The following is a 21174-nucleotide window of genomic DNA, read 5'->3' as shown; positions in this document are numbered from 1 at the left end:
TAAAGTTAAATGGAAATCAGATATATTTTTTTATGTTTTTTACTATTCATAAACTATAAAACACTAAACTTCATATGAGGAAGCAAAAAAGCATCTGAGAAATCTCAGTGATAATGGCAGGAAATAATGAATAGAAACCTAATGGTTGAACGGCTGCACCTGCAATTATTGACAAAAGGGAAAGAGAAAATATATGATGCTAAATTTTATTGTAAGCCTGTTATTTTGTTTTATTACTATCTTGAAACTTTAACAATAAGGATAGTGGTTGTCATCATACCACTATGAAGGACATAATATATGAATTTTAATTTCACCCATAGTGATTCAGGAGACATTATATTCATTCAACTACCTTTTCATAGTTCAGTGGTTATCTGGAGTTTGTATGCTCTAAAATTTCATATGAAAATGTATATGTAAATGAGTTTCCTACATGATTTTTTAAATCATAACCTGTTTTGGTTTAATTTAGAAATACTAAAATAGGTGATAATCCAGCATGTCCAAGGTGATAGAGTACATGTAGAAACCTAATTGTTTCAATCTCAGTGTCATAATGCTCTCAATACGTCGAGAAACTGGAGGATTATGATCCTAATTTCAAGGAGTTACTTGGTTTTTAATAGCAATTAGATCCTACTCAAAGATAATGTGGTGATTTTAAACAGTCCTGAAGAGTAACCATACTTGGTGTATCTCTAGATATAAGGAAAGTTCAAACCGTGTTTTGAAGATGGTAGTGCTCAAAATGCACTGTTTTATTCACAGTACTCATTAAATCCTCTCATATTGGTGGACATCAGTAACTTCATGATTTCATTGATCAAGAGCTCCATGGAGAAAAAAAATTCTTTTAACTGAGTTATTCTGAGAATAATAAAGTTGAAGTAAAAATATTGACTTCTCATTATGGTTTAGGGCATTTGATGAAAAGAAAAAAACTGGCAGGATTTAAATTGAAAGGTTCAGGGCTAGTGTGATGCTTTGGGGGATCTGTATCATTGGTCTAAGGATCATCCTGAGAGAAATAAAAAGCACGAAATTCATGCTTGAAATTGGCAAAACAGTTCCAGATTGTCTTATCTGCTTGAGAGGGAGGATGCATCCTCTGTAAGCTTTACTGAGAAAAAATACGTTGCCTAGATTTTATGTTTAACATTTTATGTTTAAAATATATAATGTATGACTAAATATACTTTTGAAAATGTAAGCTCAGAATTTAAGCTTTCTGGAGTTTAAGCTCTGGAATTTAAGCTACTTACATCATTTACTAGCCATATGGCATTGTGGGTTAATATGCCTTTTCTGCTTATTGTATAATATTAATAATAGTATTAGCTATTATTATTATGGAGTACTTACATGTCAGACACTACTTTAAATGCTTAATATGTTTCAATTCATTTAGTACACTGGACAATATAATTTGATAGAATTTATTATTGTCTTCATTTTACAGAGTGGAATTTCAGAATTTAACCAAGGTCCCACAACTAACAGATAGATGAACTGGGGTTTGATCCACAGAGCTGGCCTCTCCAGCTAACACTTCACTCCTCGTAATGTACTACTTCTCAAGATACTGAGTAGTGATCGGACCTAATTTATGGAATGGGATGATCGCACCAAGTATAGGGCCCAGCACAGAGTACATTTTCAGAACTGTAATCGAAGATCACTTTGTGTAGTGTGTGCCCCATATATATCTAATTTAATTCTCATCATACCACTATGTTACTATCTAACGGTACAAGATATAGAGAAACAAGTATGGAAACAAGATAATGAACTAGTGACAGAGCTAGGATTGGGAATAGGTGTTCTGATGCCATGGCTAATACTCTTTCTGCTATACTGTTCTCTCCCCTATGGTCCATGTTATTACAATTCTGGGGATGTAGTCATTAGAAACAAAATGCAAAATGGTGCGTGTCACTGAAATCTGTCTTCTTCATAATAGAGGGATTACTACACAGTTCTGTATTTATTACATCGATTACATCAGTGATTTATTACATCAATTAGAATTTTAACCATTGTTCACATATTAATATTCAATAATTATATAAAATCTGTGGGAATAACTGAATCTTTTTATGGTGAAGTAGATCTCGAATATTCTTTTGCTTCTTTAATGTATTTAAGTTACTTAACATCAATATACTAACTGAGTATAGGAATGTTGAAACAGTGAATTTATAAGCTAGGAAATCAAAAGGGCAATATACAAATCAAGATGCATCCATTAGTCCATTGTGAAATGCTAGTCAGAAGCCTGCATATCCTGCTACACATTCAAATTGTACTCACATTTGGTATCAGTTAGCCCCTGGAATTTGAGAGGCGGTTTCCACCAATCCGATCCACAGGAACACCAAATCGCCTTTTTGGATGATCTATTACTTTCCTGAAACAAACCAAGGAGAACATTTTTAAGCTAAAGTCCAAGTTATCAATTATGACTTTTGTTCTTTTATATCTTGCGGATCTGGGGGCTTTCTTTAGGAGTTGGAATACACACACTAGTTACCATTCATCAGCTTCATCAGCACCTACTATGTGCCAGATACTATCTCTTATCCTCTCAACCTCTGTCAAAGTAGGTATAACTACCTCTACTTTATATCTGAGGAATCTGAAGGTTTGAAAAATTAAATTACTTATGCAAAATCAAACAGTGCAGATGAAAAGCCGGGTCTAATCAGCATATCAATCTGCTGAGTGTTTAGCTTGGGTAAGTCCCTTTCTCATTTCAAATGTTGGTGTATTCCTCTGTTATGGAAGACAATTGCACTAGGTCAGTGTTTTCCCCAGTTTCTGACTCAGAATGGTTCTTCATGGGAAGAATGGTGGTGGGGGTGGTAATAGTGCTTACTTATGTCATCACTTATGTCATCATTTAAATTTTACCCAGATAAGCTTTGTACAAAATGGCCTATGTCTGTTACATATTCTCTGTGTCAATTATTATTTGAAAAAAAAAGTTTATTATGAAAATGAAGTTTAAAAAATCAGAGGAGAGGACTTCTAGCTTGTATGTTTAGTAAATTCTCTCTTTAGAAAGAAGAAACATTTTAATTTGATTTGTAATTGCCATCCCTTAGTTCCACCAAATAAAAATCCTAATAGGGGAGGTCCCAGAACTCTCAGAACATATCTCTCACTGGTCTTGGAACTTTGAGAAGTTTTCAGTCTTCTTCATGAAGACAGAGACAACTGAATCAATTATTTTTAAAGATTTTTTTTGTTGTTTGTTTATTCATGAGAGACACACAGACAGAAGCAGAGACACAGGAAGAGGGAGAAGCAGTCTCCTCGAAGGGAGCCCGATGCAGGACTTGATCCCAGGATCACAACCTGAGCCAAAGGCAGACGCTCAACCACTTAGCCACCAGGCATCCTCAACTGAATCAATTTTCAAAGGCTTAAAGAATTAACAATATTTGTTTCAGAACATTCTGAATAGCTTCTATTCTAACTACTTGCATTAGATTGTCGATATACACTACAAAATTTAAACACTAAATGTGAACAAAAACTTCAATATCTATGATTTTTTTCTATTATCATTTATTATGTAACTACCATTTAAGGCTCCTGTGGCTACCTTGGGATTGATAAATCAGACATAGCCTTTGCTTTCAAAAATCTATGATTAAGTACTCTCAGATGAGTAATGAGAAAATATGAACACGTAGAGGAAAAAATACCTCATTTTTATTGACACAAGGTCTTCATTAACTACCAGGTCTAATCAGTGTTCCTCATATCATTATTAGGTAAATAATTGATTTTAAGGCTCTGAGAAGTATAGAGAAAAATGGAAACATGGGGTATTTTTATTACTGTGTCTTGCATATGGAACATCCATTAACACTGATTGTAATTAAAACAATAAATTGGATGGTAATTAATATTTAATGCTTTATATATGTCAGTCATATGTGCCTAGTACTATGTAGACAAAGATGATAAAAATAGGCAATGAATCAAATTTGGAGGTTATCTCCAAATGATATTGGAGGAACAGGGCCATGTTATGTGTTTATTGTTTTGTTTTGTTTTGTTTTGTTTTGTTTTGTTTTGTTCTGTTTTGTACTAATGCAGCCTTCTTTTCTATTGATTCACATCCACCATCTTTTCTAGTTTGGCTTGTGGTTCTGTTAGTCAATGCAGATGGCATAGTATATATGATCTTATAAGGCTGTCTGCTAGACAGTAGTTCGATCAGTGGGGGGGAAATCCAGGAAAAAAAATTAGTGCTTATTCTTAACCTAGCCATAACACTACCTCTACTCTTTAGATTTCTGAAAAACATACCTTCTTAAGTGGGGTCTATCTTTGTACTCCGGATTTTTTGATACTACATTGACTACATATTTTTCAACTTGATAGTCAAAGGGGAAACATATTCTCTATAAAATAAGCATACATTTAATGATGAAGAATCATAGGAAATTATGCATATCAGTTGTGCTATGGGTATTCTGATATAATTATAAAGAATTATTTTTGGAAAAAAGAAAAAACACCTTTTATATTTTTTATTTTTATTCACATAATTTATAAACTTTTATTTTAAGCAGTTATTTTCCTTATGGTAGTAAGAATAAGGTCTCCTCAAGGACATTCACACCATAACCTACAGAACCCATAAGTACATCACCTTACGTAGCAAAAGATACTTTGCAGATAGGATTAAAAAGGACTTTGAGGTGAGATTATCCTGAATTATCTGAGTAGGCCCAGTCTGACTGAAGAGTGGGTTGGTTGGAGAGCTGCACTTAACCCACCACCACTGGCCTTGAGGATGGAGGAAAGGATCAAGAACAAAGGAATGCTAGGGGTGCCCATGTGGCTCAGTCAGTTGGGTATCTGACTCTTGATTTCTGCTCAGGTCATGATCTCAGGGTCCTTGCTTGACTCTGCGCTCAGTGTGGAGCCTGCTTGAGGATTCTCTCTCCCTCTCCCTCCATCCTCCCCCTCTGTTCATACACACACACACACACACACACACACACACACACACACACTCTCTCAAATAAATAAATCTAAAATAAAAGAAAAGGAATTCTGTAACTTCTAGAGGTTCTCAAAAGAAAATGAGAATATAAGTCCTACAACCAAAAGGACTGAATTCTGCCAACAACCTAAAAGAACAGGAAATGATTTCTCCTCTGGACCCTCCAGGAGTGCTACCTGCTGACCTCTTGACTTCTTCCTTAGTCAGCTGGCACATCAGGCAAAGAAAGGAGAGCACAGAGCAGCCAGCAGGGAGAATTATAGTTACACAGTGGCTAACAATCCATCACATGGCTGCACCTAATTGGAAAGGAAACTAAGAAAAGTTGTGTAGATTGGCATATGGTGACTGCCAAGGTTCTATTGGATTTCGGACCTACAGAATTGTTACATAATATATTTGTATTGTTTTGAGTCCAGAAGTTTAAGGTAATGTATTACCATAGCGATAAAACATGGATATATTTGTGTGATTGAGAGCTTATGTCGTGGGCAATGCTGTGTATATATAAAAAAAGAGACTGATAATGACTTTTATTCCTTGAACCCTTTAGTCCCTTTACTGACTAACTCCATCAGGGCAGGGGTAAGATAAAAGTCACCTCAGGGTGGAGGAGAGTGCTCAGAAGTTCCAGACAAGTAGGAAGAGGAAGAAAAAAAAAGATAAAAAAAGAAAAAAAAGTAGGAAGAGGAAGTGAGAAAGCAACCCCTTCCAGATGTTTAAAGGCCTGGTGAGAAGGGGAAGGAAATGGCAGTTTGGAGAAAGAGTAGTGCCACACATGTGATCTGACCTCCCAAAGCGCTTGTGGCATGGATGGTGGCAGGAAAAGTAATGCTTCTGCTTTTTTAAAGGAAAGTATGATGTGTTATTATAAATTAGAACAGAACATGTATTGGTTAAGAGTCCTAATGCATTTTTTTTAAAATAAAGATAAAATAAATGAAAGTAGCATTTTCCCCTTTCTTTCCTGCAGTTGATCTTTTTTTGCTCAAGCAAATAAAAGGCAGCTATAGTGATGGAAAGGCAAATAAATTATTTTTTTCCTTACATCTTCCCTTGTTCCATGACCTTTCCTTCCATTCTTTCCCCAAGACTTGATTAGGAACCAGGATATGAAAGACTTTGATTCTATTTGGTTCTTCTACTTAATGGTAGTGTAAGCGTTTGTAAGACTGTTGTCATTCTGAGCTTCTCTCTCTCTCTCTCTTTGATCAAATTTAGATAATACCTGCTCGCCTATCTTTCAGACCTGTTTGTTTATTTAACACACTTATTTCTTAACTAAATTTGATTGCTTTATGCAGAACCATTGTTATTTATTCTCTGCGCTGGGCATACAGTGGTGAATGAGATATGCATAATCTGTTAAAGCTCACATTTTACTTGAGAAAAGCTAACGAGGCCTCTCTCTCTCTCTCTCAAATAAATAAATAAAATCTTAAAAAAAAAAACAAAAAACAAAAACATGGGGCACCTGGGTGGCTTGGTTGGTTAAACATCTGTCTTTGGCCCAGGTCAGGATCCCAGGGACCTGGGATCAAGCCTCACGTTGGGCTTTCTGCTCAGTGGGGAGCTTGCTTCTCTCTCTCCCTCTGCCCTTCCTCACCTATCATGTTCTCACTCTCATGCTTTTTCTCTCTCTCAAACAAATAAATAAAGTCTTTTAAAAAATGGGGCACCTGGGTGGCTTAGTTGGTTAAGTGTCTACCTTCAGCCCAGGTCATGATCTCAGGGTCCTGGGATCCAGTCCTTCATTGGGCTCCCTGCTCCCTGGGGAGCCTGCTTTTCCTTCTTCCTCTGCCTCTGCCCCTCCCTCTGCCTGTGTATTTTTTCTTTCTCTCTCAAATAAATAAATAAAATCTTAAAAAAAAGAAAAAGCTAATGAAATCATTTTTACACATTTTAACTGATCCTACTATCATTTTCTATCAGTCTTCCCCTATCCACTGGTTTTCAAACTATTTGTAGTTTACTATTTATACAAATAAAAGGTTTGTAAAAGAGATCAATACCTAAAATGTTAAGTAAAGAACTGTCTCTATAGGGGCGCCTGGGTATCTCAATCAGTTAAGCATCTGCCTTTGGGTCAGGTCATGATCTCGGGATCCTGGGATCCAGCCTTGCATCAGGCTCCCTGCTCAGCAGAGAGTCTGCTACTCTCATTCTCTCTCCCTCTGCCTCTTCCCCTGCTTGTGTTCTTGCTCTCTCTCTCTCTAATAATAAAAAAAAATAATAAAAGAGCTGTCATTGTAAAGAAGTGCCCCTCCTTTTCCCTATATGGTGGTCCCTGAAAGAGCTTCCAGAAACACTTCAGGGTGCTTACAGCAGAGTTTGAAAACCACTGGCCAAGTGGATATGAATGCTTTTGTTCTAGCCACAGATCCATATAATTACTTTGATGTTTTTTTCTAAAATTTGGAATTGGTTTCAAATGCTTATATGTATCTTTAAATCAAAGAAGAAAAATCAATAAACAAATATATATGAAAAGCCATTCAGTATTTAACATTTTTGGCACTAAAACAAAATGAAAACAGTTATTCCCATAAAGCAGTTAAACCAAAAAAAGATCATATTTCAGTAAGTTAAATTATTTCTACACAGCTTCCAACTATTTAGAAGTAAAATGGCAAACTAGTATTTATCTTAACACTTTTGCTGTTATGAAATATATATCACTGTACTAAGCTCTAAACAAGTACACTTACAGGAATAAACAATGTGTAAAACATAAAAGTTAAGAAAGTGAAATATTCTTAAGACCAAAGGGGAAAGCTGTACTTTCTGACTATTTAGTCCCTCTTGTGACAAAATAATGGTATGACATGGCTTATATTATAGATCTGTGTTCATTTTCCATTTTAAATGATTCTGAAATAGTTTAAGGATACAAAAATATCTGCCAAACTAATATAGAGAATAGATTGATTATTTTAAATACAACTTTAAACTTTACACTAATATATACTTCTTGTGTTAAATAGGATTTTTTAAAACATTTATATTCTTTGATCATCCACATTCTAAAAAGCTTTTTACATTCTAAAACAAGTTATAAAATATGTATTTAAATATTTTATTGAGAATCACTTCACACATACGAAATAGCCTCTAGAATTATCTATTTGCAGTTTAAAGAAAAATAAAATGAACATTCCTGTTGGCACCAAATGAAGAGATAGAATATTACCTGCACTTTGGAATTAACCTGCATTCTTGCTCCCAAATTGCATCCCTTTCATGGCTCCGTTGCCAAGGTAATCTGTAGACTGCATTTTGGTCTAATTATCTTCTTGCTTTTCCTTATAATCTAGATGTATTATTCAAAACTCTCTTGTTTAGTGTAGATGGTTCTAAAATTTTATTTAAAAGAAATCATGTACGAACTCTTCTTGACTTCTTTCAGCAAGTATTTTGCTTTGAGATTTGTCCATGTTGATATATATAGCTTCAGTTATTTTCACTGCTGTAAATATTTCATTCTATTAACATACAACCGCTTATTTAGACATTCTACCGTAGATGGAAATTGGAATTATTTTCTTTTTTGTTGTTACGTATTCTTCAGATGAAAATTTTCTTATAGATGCCTTTAGGGCACATTTAAAGATTTCTCTCAAGTGTGTTTGTAGAAGTACCATTGTCAACTATGCCTATACTTAATTCTATTACCTAGTGACAGACTGTTCCAAAGTTGTACCAATTTACATATCCAAGAGTGGTGTGTGACAACTCCCAATTGTTTCAGATCTAGGCCAAACCTTGCAATGTGGGCTTTTCATCTTCCCCTATATTCATCTGTTTTGTTTCATAAATTCCACAAATGAGTGAAATCATATGGTATTTGTCTTTTTCTGACTGACTTATTTCACTTAGCATGATATCCTCTACTTCTATCCATGTTGTTGCAAATGGCAAGATGTCAAGTATTTGCGATTTTATCTCATTGTGGTTTTAATTTGGTTCCCCTGAATAAGTTTCTCCCCTTTTCCTTTGTTTATTGGCTGCTTGGATTTCTTCTCATGGAAGTACCTGTTCAAGTCTGCTGCCTGTTTTCTATTGGTTAGGTTTTGTTTTGTTTTGTTTTCTTTTCTTTTTTCTTTTCTTTTCTTTCTTTTCTTTTCTTTTCTTTCTTTTTTTTTTTTTAGAAAGGGAGAGAGATAGACAGAGAAGGTGGGGGGTGCAGTGGGAGAAGAGAGAGAATTTTAAGCAGATTCCAGACCCTGCTTGAAGCCCGAGGCAGGGCTCAATCTCACAACCCTAAAATCTTGACTTGAGCCAAAAGCAAGAGCCCGACACTTACCACCCAGGTATCCCAGTTAGTTCTTTTTTTTTTTTTTTTAATATTGATTTGTAGGAGGGTTACAAATACTCCAAAAGTTAGATTTTGTCAGTTATATGCGAATATACTTTCCCATTTGTGGTTAGTCTTTATTGTGTCTTTTATTAAAATCTTTAATGTTGTTTTTAAATTTATCAATATTTTTACTTTTTGTTTACTAATGACTCCTGCTCTAATGTTATGAAGATATTCCTTTATTTCATCCTAAAATCTTTTTGTAGTTTTTCCTTTCACATTTATGTTCTAAATTCTTTTGAAATTTTTTATATATGGAATGAGACAAAGGTCATTTTTTTATATTCATACTCAGTTATTTATAAATGTTAGGTTCATGGACAATCCTTTTGCAACTTTACCTCAAATTGTATTGAATCAAAGGTATAAATAAGTCTGGAGAGAATTGAAGTCTTTACGATATCGAATCCTACTATCTAAGATCTTTCTTTAGGTTATCTTTCATGCCTTCTCAAGAATTTTTGTAATTTTCTCCATAAAAGACCTTTCATAGTTTATTAGATTTTCTGTTGTTATGACACCATTTAAAAGCATGGGCTGTAAGGTTTTTTAATAGGTGTCCTTTACTTGGTTAAAACAAAGTTTCCCTCTGTTTCTATTATTAGTTTATCAGTGATTTTGATCATAAGTAGATGTTTAATTTTACTGAGTGCTTTTTCTGCATCTATTGAATGATCTGGCTTAGCTTCTTCAGTCTATTATCCTGTTAATTGACTTTGCAAAGCAAACTAACCTTATACTGTATTTTTGTGATGAACTCAAACATGATGATGCTGTATTGTCTTTTTAATACACTACTGGAATTGTTTTGATATTTTTTTTGTAGGAATTTTATCTTCTCTCCTTAATGCTACTATTCTAATTTTTTTCTTGTTCTTTCTGTATATAGTTTTGATGACCAGATAATGCTTTCTCATGAAATGAATTGAAGATTGTACCTTCTTTTTTGTTATCCTATTGGGATTTAATTACATCAAGGTATAAAAATATGTTCCATATGGTAACCAGAGCTTTAAAAATCTTAAGCCTTAGTTTGTGGACTGGAACTTCATTGAAGTTAATAGCTATTTCATGTGAATGTAAATGTTTTCCTTTTCTTTCTACCAATTGTTTTATACAACAACAACTTTTACCAATCCTGCTTACAATTTCGAGCTCCAAGGAAAGAAACCTAAGAATCAGAGTGTGGTGAATGTTCTCTAAAAACAGCAGTCTTGGGGGGAGGGAGCAAGATGGCGGAAGAGTAGGGTCCCCAAATCACCTGTCTCCACCAAACTACCTAGAAAACCTTCAAATCATCCTGAAAATCTATGAATTCGGCCTGAGATTTAAAGAGAGACCAGCTGGAATGCTACAGTGAGAAGAGTTCGCGCTTCTATCAAGGTAGGAAGACGGGGAAAAAGACATAAAGGAACAAAGGCCTCCAAGGGGGAGGGGCCCCGCGAGGAGCCGGGCTGAGGCCGGGGCGAGTGTCCCCAGGACAGGAGAGCCCCGTCCCGGAGGAGCAGGAGCTGCACCAACCTTCCCGGGCGGAAAGGGGCTCGCAGGGAGTTGGAGCAGGACCCAGGAGGGCGAGGATGCCCTCCGGCTCCCTGGGACAGTAACAGCAACTGCGCGCCCAGGAGAGTGCGCCGAGCTCCCTAAGGGCTGCAGCGCGCACGGCGGGACCCGGCGGGACCCGGAGCAGCTCGGGGGGCTCGGGCGGCGGCTCCGCGGAGGGGGCTGCGCGGCCCCGGGAGCAGCTCGGAGGGGCTCGGGCAGAGGAAGAGGCTCCGTGCGGAGGGGCCTGCGCGGTTCCAGGAGCAGCTCGGAGGGGCTCGGGCGGCGGCTCCGCGGAGGGGGCTGCGCGGCCCGGGAGCGCGAATCCACCAGCGCAGGCCCCGGAGCACAGGGCGCCGGGACACAGCCCAGGATCCGGCCTCCCCCGGGACAGGCAGAGGCCGGGAGGGCCCAGGACAGCGAGGACGCTCCTGCCCCCAGCTGAGCAGATCAGCGGCCCCGCCCGGAGCCTCCAGGCCCTGCAGACGGAGTTCCTGCCGGAGCTGAATCCAGGTTTCCAGAGCTGCCCCGCCACTGGGGCTGTTCCTCCTGCGGCCTCACGGGGTAAACAACCCCCACTGAGCCCTGCACCAGGCAGGGGCACAGCAGCTCCCCCAACTGCTAACACCTGAAAATCAGCACAACAGGCCCCTCCCCCAGAACACCAGCTAGACTGACAACTTCCAGGAGAAGCCAAGGGACTTAAAGTACACAGAATCAGAAGATACTCCCCGGTGGTTCTTTTTTTGTTTGTTTGTTTTTGTTTTTGTTTTTGTTTTTGTTTTGTTTTGCTTTTTGATTTGTTTCCTTCCCCCACCCCCTTTTTTCTCCTTTCTTTTTCTTTCTCTTTTTCTTTTTTTTTTTTCGTTTTTTTTTTCTTTTTCTTCCCTTTTTTTTCTTTTTCTCTTTTCTTTCCTTCTTTCTCTCCTCTCTTTTTCTCTTTTTCCCAATACAACTTGCTTTTGGCCACTCTGCACTGAGCAAAATGACTAGAAGGAAAACCTCACCTCAAAAGAAAGAATCAGAAACAGTCCTCTCTCCCACAGAGTTACAAAATCTGGATTACAATTCAATGTCAGAAAGCCAATTCAGAAGCACTATTATACACCTACTGGTGGCTCTAGAAAAAAGTATAAAGGACTCAAGAGACTTCATGACTGCAGAATTTAGAGCTAATCAGGCAGAAATTAAAAATCAATTGAATGAGATGCAATCCAAACTAGAAGTCCTAACGACGAGGGTTAACGAGGTGGAAGAACGAGTGAGTGACATAGAAGACAAGTTGATAGCAAAGAGGGAAACTGAGGAAAAAAGAGACAAACAATTAAAAGACCATGAAGATAGATTAAGGGAAATAAACGACAGCCTGAGGAAGAAAAACCTACGTTTAATTGGGGTTCCCGAGGGCGCCGAAAGGGACAGAGGGCCAGAATATGTATTTGAACAAATTCTAGCTGAAAACTTTCCTAATCTGGGAAGGGAAACAGGCATTCAGATCCAGGAAATAGAGAGATCCCCCCCTAAAATCAATAAAAACCGTTCAACACCTCGACATTTAATTGTAAAGCTTGCAAATTCCAAAGATAAAGAGGAGATCCTTAAAGCAGCAAGGGACAAGAAATCCCTGACTTTTATGGGAAGGAGTATTAGGGTAACAGCAGACCTCTCCACAGAGACCTGGCAGGCCAGAAAGGGCTGGCAGGATATATTCAGGGTCCTAAATGAGAAGAACATGCAACCAAGAATACTTTATCCAGCAAGGCTCTCATTCAAAATGGAAGGAGAGATAAAGAGCTTCCAAGACAGGCAGCAACTAAAAGAATATGTGACCTCCAAACCAGCTCTGCAAGAAATTTTAAGGGGGCCTCTTAAAATTCCCCTTTAAGAAGAAGTTCAGTGGAAGAGTCCACAAAAACAAAGACTGAATAGATATCATGATGACACTAAACTCATATCTCTCAATAGTAACTCTGAATGTGAACGGGCTTAATGACCCCATCAAAAGGCGCAGGGTTTCAGACTGGATAAAAAAGCAGGACCCATCTATTTGCTGTCTACAAGAGACTCATTTTAGACAGAAGGACACCTACAGCCTGAAAATAAAAGGTTGGAGAACCATTTACCATTCGAATGGTCCTCAAAAGAAAGCAGGGGTAGCCATCCTTATATCAGATAAACTAAAATTTACCCCAAAGACTGTAGTGAGAGATGAAGAGGGACACTATATCATACTTAAAGGATCTATTCAACAAGAGGACTTAACAATCCTCAATATATATGCTCCGAATGTGGGAGCTGCCAAATATATAAATCAATTATTAACCAAAGTGAAGAAATACTTAGATAATAATACACTTATACTTGGTGACTTCAATCTAGCTCTTTCTATACTCGATAGGTCTTCTAAGCAAAACATCTCCAAAGAAACGAGAGCTTTAAATGATACACTGGACCAGATGGATTTCACAGATATCTACAGAACTTTACATCCAAACTCAACTGAATACACATTCTTCTCAAGCGCACATGGAACTTTCTCCAGAATAGACCACATATTGGGTCACAAATCGGGTCTGAACCGATACCAAAAGATTGGGATTGTCCCCTGCATCTTCTCGGACCATAATGCCTTGAAATTAGAACTAAATCACAACAAGAAGTTTGGAAGGACCTCAAACACATGGAGGTTAAGGACCATCCTGCTAAAAGATAAAAGGGTCAACCAGGAAATTAAGGAAGAATTAAAAAGATTCATGGAAACTAATGAGAATGAAGATACAACCGTTCAAAATCTTTGGGATGCAGCAAAAGCAGTCCTAAGGGGGAAATACATCGCAATACAAGCATCCATTCAAAAACTGGAAAGAACTCAAATACAAAAGCTAACCTTACACATAAAGGAGCTAGAGAAAAAACAGCAAATAGATCCTACACCCAAGAGAAGAAGGGAGCTAATAAAGATTCGAGCAGAACTCAACGAAATCGAGACCAGAAGAACTGTGGAACAGATCAACAGAACCAGGAGTTGGTTCTTTGAAAGAATTAATAAGATAGATAAACCATTAGCCAGCCTTATTAAAAAGAAGAGAGAGAAGACTCAAATTAATAAAATCATGAATGAGAAAGGAGAGATCACTACCAACACCAAGGAAATACAAACGATTTTAAAAACATATTATGAACAGCTATACGCCAATAAATTAGGCAATCTAGAAGAAATGGACGCATTCCTGGAAAGCCACAAACTACCAAAACTGGAACAGGAAGAAATAGAAAACCTGAACAGGCCAATAACCAGGGAGGAAATTGAAGCAGTCATCAAAAACCTCCCAAGACACAAGAGTCCAGGGCCAGATGGCTTCCCAGGAGAATTTTATCAAACATTTAAAGAAGAAATCATACCTATTCTCCTAAAGCTGTTTGGAAAGATAGAAAGAGATGGAGTACTTCCAAATTCGTTCTATGAAGCCAGCATCACCTTAATTCCAAAGCCAGACAAAGACCCCGCCAAAAAGGAGAATTACAGACCAATATCCCTGATGAACATGGATGCAAAAATTCTCAACAAGATACTGGCCAATAGGATCCAACAGTACATTAAGAAAATTATTCACCATGACCAAGTAGGATTTATCCCTGGGACACAAGGCTGGTTCAACACCCGTAAAACAATCAATGTGATTCATCATATCAGCAAGAGAAAAACCAAGAACCATATGATCCTCTCATTGGATGCAGAGAAAGCATTTGACAAAATACAGCATCCATTCCTGATCAAAACTCTTCAGAGTGTAGGGATAGAGGGAACATTCCTCGACATCTTAAAAGCCATCTATGAAAAGCCCACAGCAAATATCATTCTCAATGGGGAAGCACTGGGAGCCTTTCCCCTAAGATCAGGAACAAGACAGGGATGTCCACTCTCACCACTGCTATTCAACATAGTACTGGAAGTCCTAGCCTCAGCAATCAGACAACAAAAAGACATTAAAGGCATTCAAATTGGCAAAGAAGAAGTCAAACTCTCTCTCTTCGCCGATGACATGATACTCTACATAGAAAACCCAAAAGTCTCCACCCCAAGATTGCTAGAACTCATACAGCAATTCGGTAGCGTGGCAGGATACAAAATCAATGCCCAGAAGTCAGTGGCATTTCTAGACACTAACAATGAGACTGAAGAAAGAGAAATTAAGGAGTCAATCCCATTTACAATTGCACCCAAAAGCATAAGATACCTAGGAATAAACCTCACCAAAGATGTAAAGGATCTATACCCTCAAAACTATAGAACACTTCTGAAAGAAATTGAGGAAGACACAAAGAGATGGAAAAATATTCCATGCTCATGGATTGGCAGAATTAATATTGTGAAAATGTCAATGTTACCCAGGGCAATATACACGTTTAATGCAATCCCTATCAAAATACCATGGACTCTCTTCAGAGAGTTAGAACAAATTATTTTAAGATTTGTGTGGAATCAGAAAAGACCCCGAATAGCCAGGGGAATTTTAAAAAAGAAAACCATATCTGGGGGCATCACAATGCCAGATTTCAGGTTGTACTACAAAGCTGTGGTCATCAAGACAGTGTGGTACTGGCACAAAAACAGACACATAGATCAGTGGAACAGAATAGAGAATCCAGAAGTGGACCCTGAACTTTATGGGCAACTAATATTCGATAAAGGAGGAAAGACTATCCATTGGAAGAAAGACAGTCTCTTCAATAAATGGTGCTGGGAAAATTGGACATCCACATGCAGAAGAATGAAACTAGACCACTCTCTTTCACCATACACAAAGATAAACTCAAAATGGATGAAAGATCTAAATGTGAGACAAGATTCCATCAAAATCCTAGAGAAGAACACAGGCAACACCCTTTTTGAACTCGGCCATAGTAACTTCTTGCAAGATACATCCACAAAGGCAAAAGAAACAAAAGCAAAAATGAACTATTGGGACTTCATCAAGATAAGAAGCTTTTGCACAGCAAAGGATACAGTCAACAAAACTAAAAGACAACCTACAGAATGGGAGAAGATATTTGCAAATGACATATCAGATAAAGGGCTAGTTTCCAAGATCTATAAAGAACTTCTTAAACTCAACACCAAAGAAACAAACAATCCAATCATGAAATGGGCAAAAGACATGAACAGAAATCTCACAGAGGAAGACATAGACATGGCCAACATGCATATGAGAAAATGCTCTGCATCACTTGCCATCAGGGAAATACAAATCAAAACTGCAATGAGATACCACCTCACACCAGTGAGAATGGGGAAAATTAACAAGGCAGGAAACAACAAATGTTGGAGAGGATGCGGAGAAAAGGGAACCCTCTTACACTGTTGGTGGGAATGTGAACTGGTGCAGCCACTCTGGAAAACTGTGTGGAGGTTCCTCAAAGAGTTAAAAATATACCTGCCCTACGACCCAGCAATTGCACTGTTGGGGATTTACCCCAAAGATACAAATGCAATGAAACGCCGGGACACCTGCACCCCGATGTTTCTAGCAGCAATGGCCACTATAGCCAAACTGTGGAAGGAGCCTCGGTGTCCAACGAAAGATGAATGGATAAAGAAGATGTGGTTTATGTATACAATGGAATATTACTCAGCTATTAGAAATGACAAATACCCACCATTTGCTTCAACGTGGATGGAACTGGAGGGTATTATGCTGAGTGAAGTAAGTCAGTCGGAGAAGGACAAACATTATATGGTCTCATTCATTTGGGGAATATAAATAATAGTGAAAGGGAAAATAAGGGAAGGGAGAAGAAATGTGTGGGAAATATCAGAAAGGGAGACAGAACGTAAAGACTGCTAACTCTGGGAAACGAACTAGGGGTGGTAGAAGGGGAGGAGGGCGGGGGGTGGGAGTGAATGGGTGACGGGCACTGGGTGTTATTCTGTATGTTAGTAAATTGAACACCAATAAAAAAATAAATAAATAAATAAATAAATAAATAAATAAAAAAATAAAAAAAAATAAAAACAGCAGTCTTATCTGCTGGTATCTCTTAAATGGTCAACAAAATGTCAGGTCCTATCAAGAAAGGCGTGGCACTCCAGCAACTTTGAGTAATATGCAGAAAAGGAACATATGCAGTAGTGGTAAACAGAGGATGTTCTTTTTAATAGTTCAGAATTTATTTTTTAAGACTTTATTTATTTATTTGAGAGAGAGAGAGAGCATAAGCTGGGGAAAGGGGCAAAGGGAGAGGGGGTTAGCAAGCTCCTCGCTGAGCAGGGGTCTGATATGGGGTTCGATCCCAGGACTCTGGGATCATGACCTGAGTTGAAAGCAGATCCTTATCTGACTCAGCCACTGGGGGTCCCTTAAATAATTTGGTAATTTAGATTAGTAAAAGATGGAATTAAATTGTTATACTATGAGGCTTAGATGAGTACAGTAGCCAGGATCCAACATGAACCTCAATAATGCCACCATAATGCAGTCTCCTTCCGCACTGAGCAGGGCTGACCTCTGTAACCAACAGTATATTGTGATTAATGTGTGACTTTCAAAGCTAAGTCATGGAAATGTTGCAGCTTCTGCCGTATTGGATCACTCACATTATGGAAGTCATCTGCCATTTCCTAAGGACACTCTAACAGTCCTATAGAGAGGTTTATGTGGCAATGAACTAAAGCCTCCTGCCAACTGCCAATGAGGAACTAAGACTTCCTGCCATCAGCCATGTTGAATGGGTCATTTTGGAAATGGATAATCCAGCCCTGATATAGGCCTCCAGGTGACTGCTGCCTTGGCCAACTTCTTCACTGTAACCTTTACAGGAACATTGGAGCCAGAATGCATTCAGGCAAGAGTTTTCTGGGTTTCTGATGCACAGAAATTATACAAGAACATCAATGTTTATTAATGTCTTAAGCTGCTAAGTGTTGGGTAGTTCACCTGAATAGCAATAGATATCTAATACAGCGAAGTTCAAAATGCTCTGGGATTCCACAAGAGAAGAGATCACACCTAATTTGCAGGTCCCAGGAAGAATTTTTGGAGTATGTGGCAACAATAAAACAAATGATGGCCTCTGAATCCTGCAATCTTTGTTGTTGCAATTCAAAACTAAGGTATAGAATTAAGAAATGACTATATGAGGGGGTGCCTGGATGGCTCAGTAGGAAGAACATGTGACTCTTGATCTCAGGGTCATGAGTTCAAGCCCCACATTGTGGGTAGAGATTACTTAAATAAATAAACTTTGGGTGCCTGGTACCTCAGTCAGTTAAATGTTTGCCTTCAGCTCAGGTCAAGAGCCCAGGGTCCAGGGTTGGAGCCCTACATCAGGCTCCCTGCTTAGCAGAAATAAATAAAATCTTTACAAATAAACTTAAAAAAAAGAAGAAATGACTATAAGAGGACAGCTATACGAACTTGAAAGAACTAATGTATTAGGATAGACTAAAATGAAGGACTCAGCAAAGCCCTTTAAATCATGAAAAGGGAAATCATCAAAGTCCACAGGGTCATGTTTGAAACAGATATTGGGCTTTTGAATCTAAATTCCAGAATATTAGGATGAAGGACCATAATAAGTCTGAATGATGATTTAATTTTTAGGGACCAATGCATAATATCCTTTTTCCCCCAGAATCCACATTCAGAAACAATAGATAACCAAGCTATGATCAATGAAAGGAAATTAAAATGTCATTTTTCTTAGTGATCAGCTGAATATAAGATATGACTTGACATCTGCATTTGAAAGGTCTTCTTTATATTTCCTGCTAGTATTAGACAGCTTTATGTGACTAGTCATGGTTATCTAATAACAGGAAGAAAAGGATCTACTAAACATGCTCAACTCGTCCTCAGTAAGTGGCCTATTAGATAAATGACTGCTTTCTCTTCCAGAAGGGAGTGAATCAAGGGTAGGTAGGACAAAAAGCCAGTCTTTCCCTAATTAGAGTTCCTCTACATGGAAATTTGAGGCTTAATAAATGGGATGTGTTTAGGAAGATGGAAGAAAGTGCTATTTGGCTTAGCAGAAAGTTTATGTATGACTTTTGGAATTCTATTTCAAAGTAGTAATTCAAATTTAAGTGGATTCTATTAAATTTATGATGATGGTGCTGACTAAGCATAATGTCACCTTCTGAAGTATTATCCCAAGGAATGAGCATATGAACAAGCCTTCAGAAACAAACCATGAACACTGGAATAAAAAATGAGATTCAAGTTTCTGTAAAGTAATATAGGCTTGCTTGATTTCGTAATTGCTGTAGAGTACTAGGATAAGGTATAGGGGATCTTCATTTGCTTGGCTCATGAACCTAATGAAACCTTCAGAACTTCTACCCAGCAAATAGATTTACATAAAAATGTCTTCTAGAATTTTATTTATTTATTTATTTATTTATTTATTTATTTATTTATTTATTTATTTATTTATTTATTGTGGGTGATGTACACATCAAAGCCTATCCATGGAATCTTCTTTGGGGAGAAGGTTTTAAACTCATTCATATATGAGCTAGGGTAGGAAGTGAAGGCAAAGGGACTGTCTGTGGTGTTGAGCTGCTGTGATGAGAGGCCGGCAATAAAGAGCAGCTATAAGGAACAGTAGTCCTGGATCATTATGCTTAAGAGCATTTCCTATTATTCAGCCAGGCTTTTTGACTAGGAGAAAGGAAGCAGGGAAATAGGGTACCATACTTGAATTATTTCCCTGTGTTTCTCACTCTGAAATTGAGCCCATTTTGAACTACTTCCTTGGGCATCACCAAATAAGAGCTGGAAAGGAATAGCAAAAATCATGAGACGTCTACGTCAGTCTAGGTCTGTAGGATTGTTTCACAATTAATTAGAAAGGCAAATGAAATGTTAGGATTTTTATCTTTAAGCTTTGGGACTGTCAGCAAGAAGGGCAATCATATCTGACAAGATGAAACCACAACTTCTATTCTCAGCTGTCGTCTGAATTTTATGTCTGGCTTAGGATTGAAACCTATATATCATTGGTATAATTTTTCTCTGAAACTATTTATTTAATGCATACATTCTAAGTAAACCTTGCTTTTCTAGGCCTTGGAAAAGTGCCTTATTCATGCAGGACTTTAATTTCTTCGTTAGAAGCAGCTGCTTACCTGGAAAGTCATTGGGTTTGTATTTAAACAATCTAACGTTATGGCTGGTAAACTCAGGAAAACCATTTTGTCTCCCTGAAAATATGCAAATAAATGAGAATAATAATATCTTCTTGGGAGTTATAGGGATTAGGAAAAAAAATCCCATATATATCAGAATGTTAAAATGGGATTTTTTTTCTATCTTAGTTTTGGCTGTGGCCTCAAAAAAGCTGAGGAAAAACAGAAGTAGGTGGCAAATGTTTTTTCTTGCATTCCAAAGTGGGATGCTACACTCACAAAGTTTTTGCAAAGGGGTTTCCTAAAAATTGATTTTCCCAACTTGACTCTAGTAAAAGAACTGATGTAGAGTAGGTGATTGAGGAGAATTACTGTGGAGTGAGATATTGGAGAACAGTGGTATTTTTCCTCTTCTTTCATATATGGGGCACGCTTCAAGAAAAAATGTAGACAGTCTGACATATACCCATGGAAGCAGGCAGGCCTCAGAGATAGTGTCAGGAAAATCTGAAGAGCAAGAAGCTATAAGAGCTCCACCCAGCAAGAACGAAGAGATGGTGACATAGGGAATAGCTTCAGTTTCAGTGACCAGAATCAAAGGTGTGGGTTTTCTGTGGAGCAGATGCAGGGCAAGCACAATGGGTACAGTTGGCCTAGGTTCATTACAAGAGGCACCTTCCCTGAAGGCCTTGCCGCCAGGGGTGATGCTGGTGGTGGTGTCAAATGAAGAATTTGAGAAGGGAGGATGAGGCTGAGGGGCAAACTGACTTACCAGGGGAGAGACATTGCAGGAAGCAAGGATGTGTATATCAACGTTCCCAATAGGGGTTATGTGATGACCCCCCCCAAAAAACATCCTATGATAAGGAATTAGGATAAGGCCATTTACTGAGGCCACAGAGCACTAAAGCCGGGGCATAATAGTATCAGTCAGGTCAGATTTTTTTTTCTTTTTACCTCTCTGTACTGCCATCCCCAAGACCAGGGAAGTGGAAGGCGGCCCACTGTAGTAGGAGGAGGGGTGAGGATCAACTGACTAGAAGCACCCCTGCCTTTCCCATTACAGTTTTACAGCTTGAATGGGGCCTAAGCAGGGGAGCAGAGAAACTTTAATCATATCTATGG

At 38.1% G+C, this 21174-nt stretch overlaps 1 protein-coding gene across 1 annotated transcript in view; it reads right to left on the bottom strand.

Moving 5' to 3' along the window:
• The window catches only part of OSTN (osteocrin), a 45746-nt gene that overhangs the window by 1804 nt on the left and 22768 nt on the right, over positions 1–21174 (bottom strand). The window contains exon 4 of the mRNA XM_025425359.3: positions 2314–2410. Coding sequence (XP_025281144.1) covers positions 2326–2410 — 85 coding nt within the window. The 3' untranslated portion in view covers positions 2314–2325. The remainder of the gene's footprint in view (positions 1–2313; positions 2411–21174) is intronic.

This window comes from Canis lupus, chromosome 34 (genome assembly GCF_003254725.2).
Source record: "Canis lupus dingo isolate Sandy chromosome 34, ASM325472v2, whole genome shotgun sequence".
NCBI classification, from domain to species: domain Eukaryota; kingdom Metazoa; phylum Chordata; class Mammalia; order Carnivora; family Canidae; genus Canis; species Canis lupus.
This window is presented reverse-complemented; position numbering and strand designations above follow the sequence as displayed.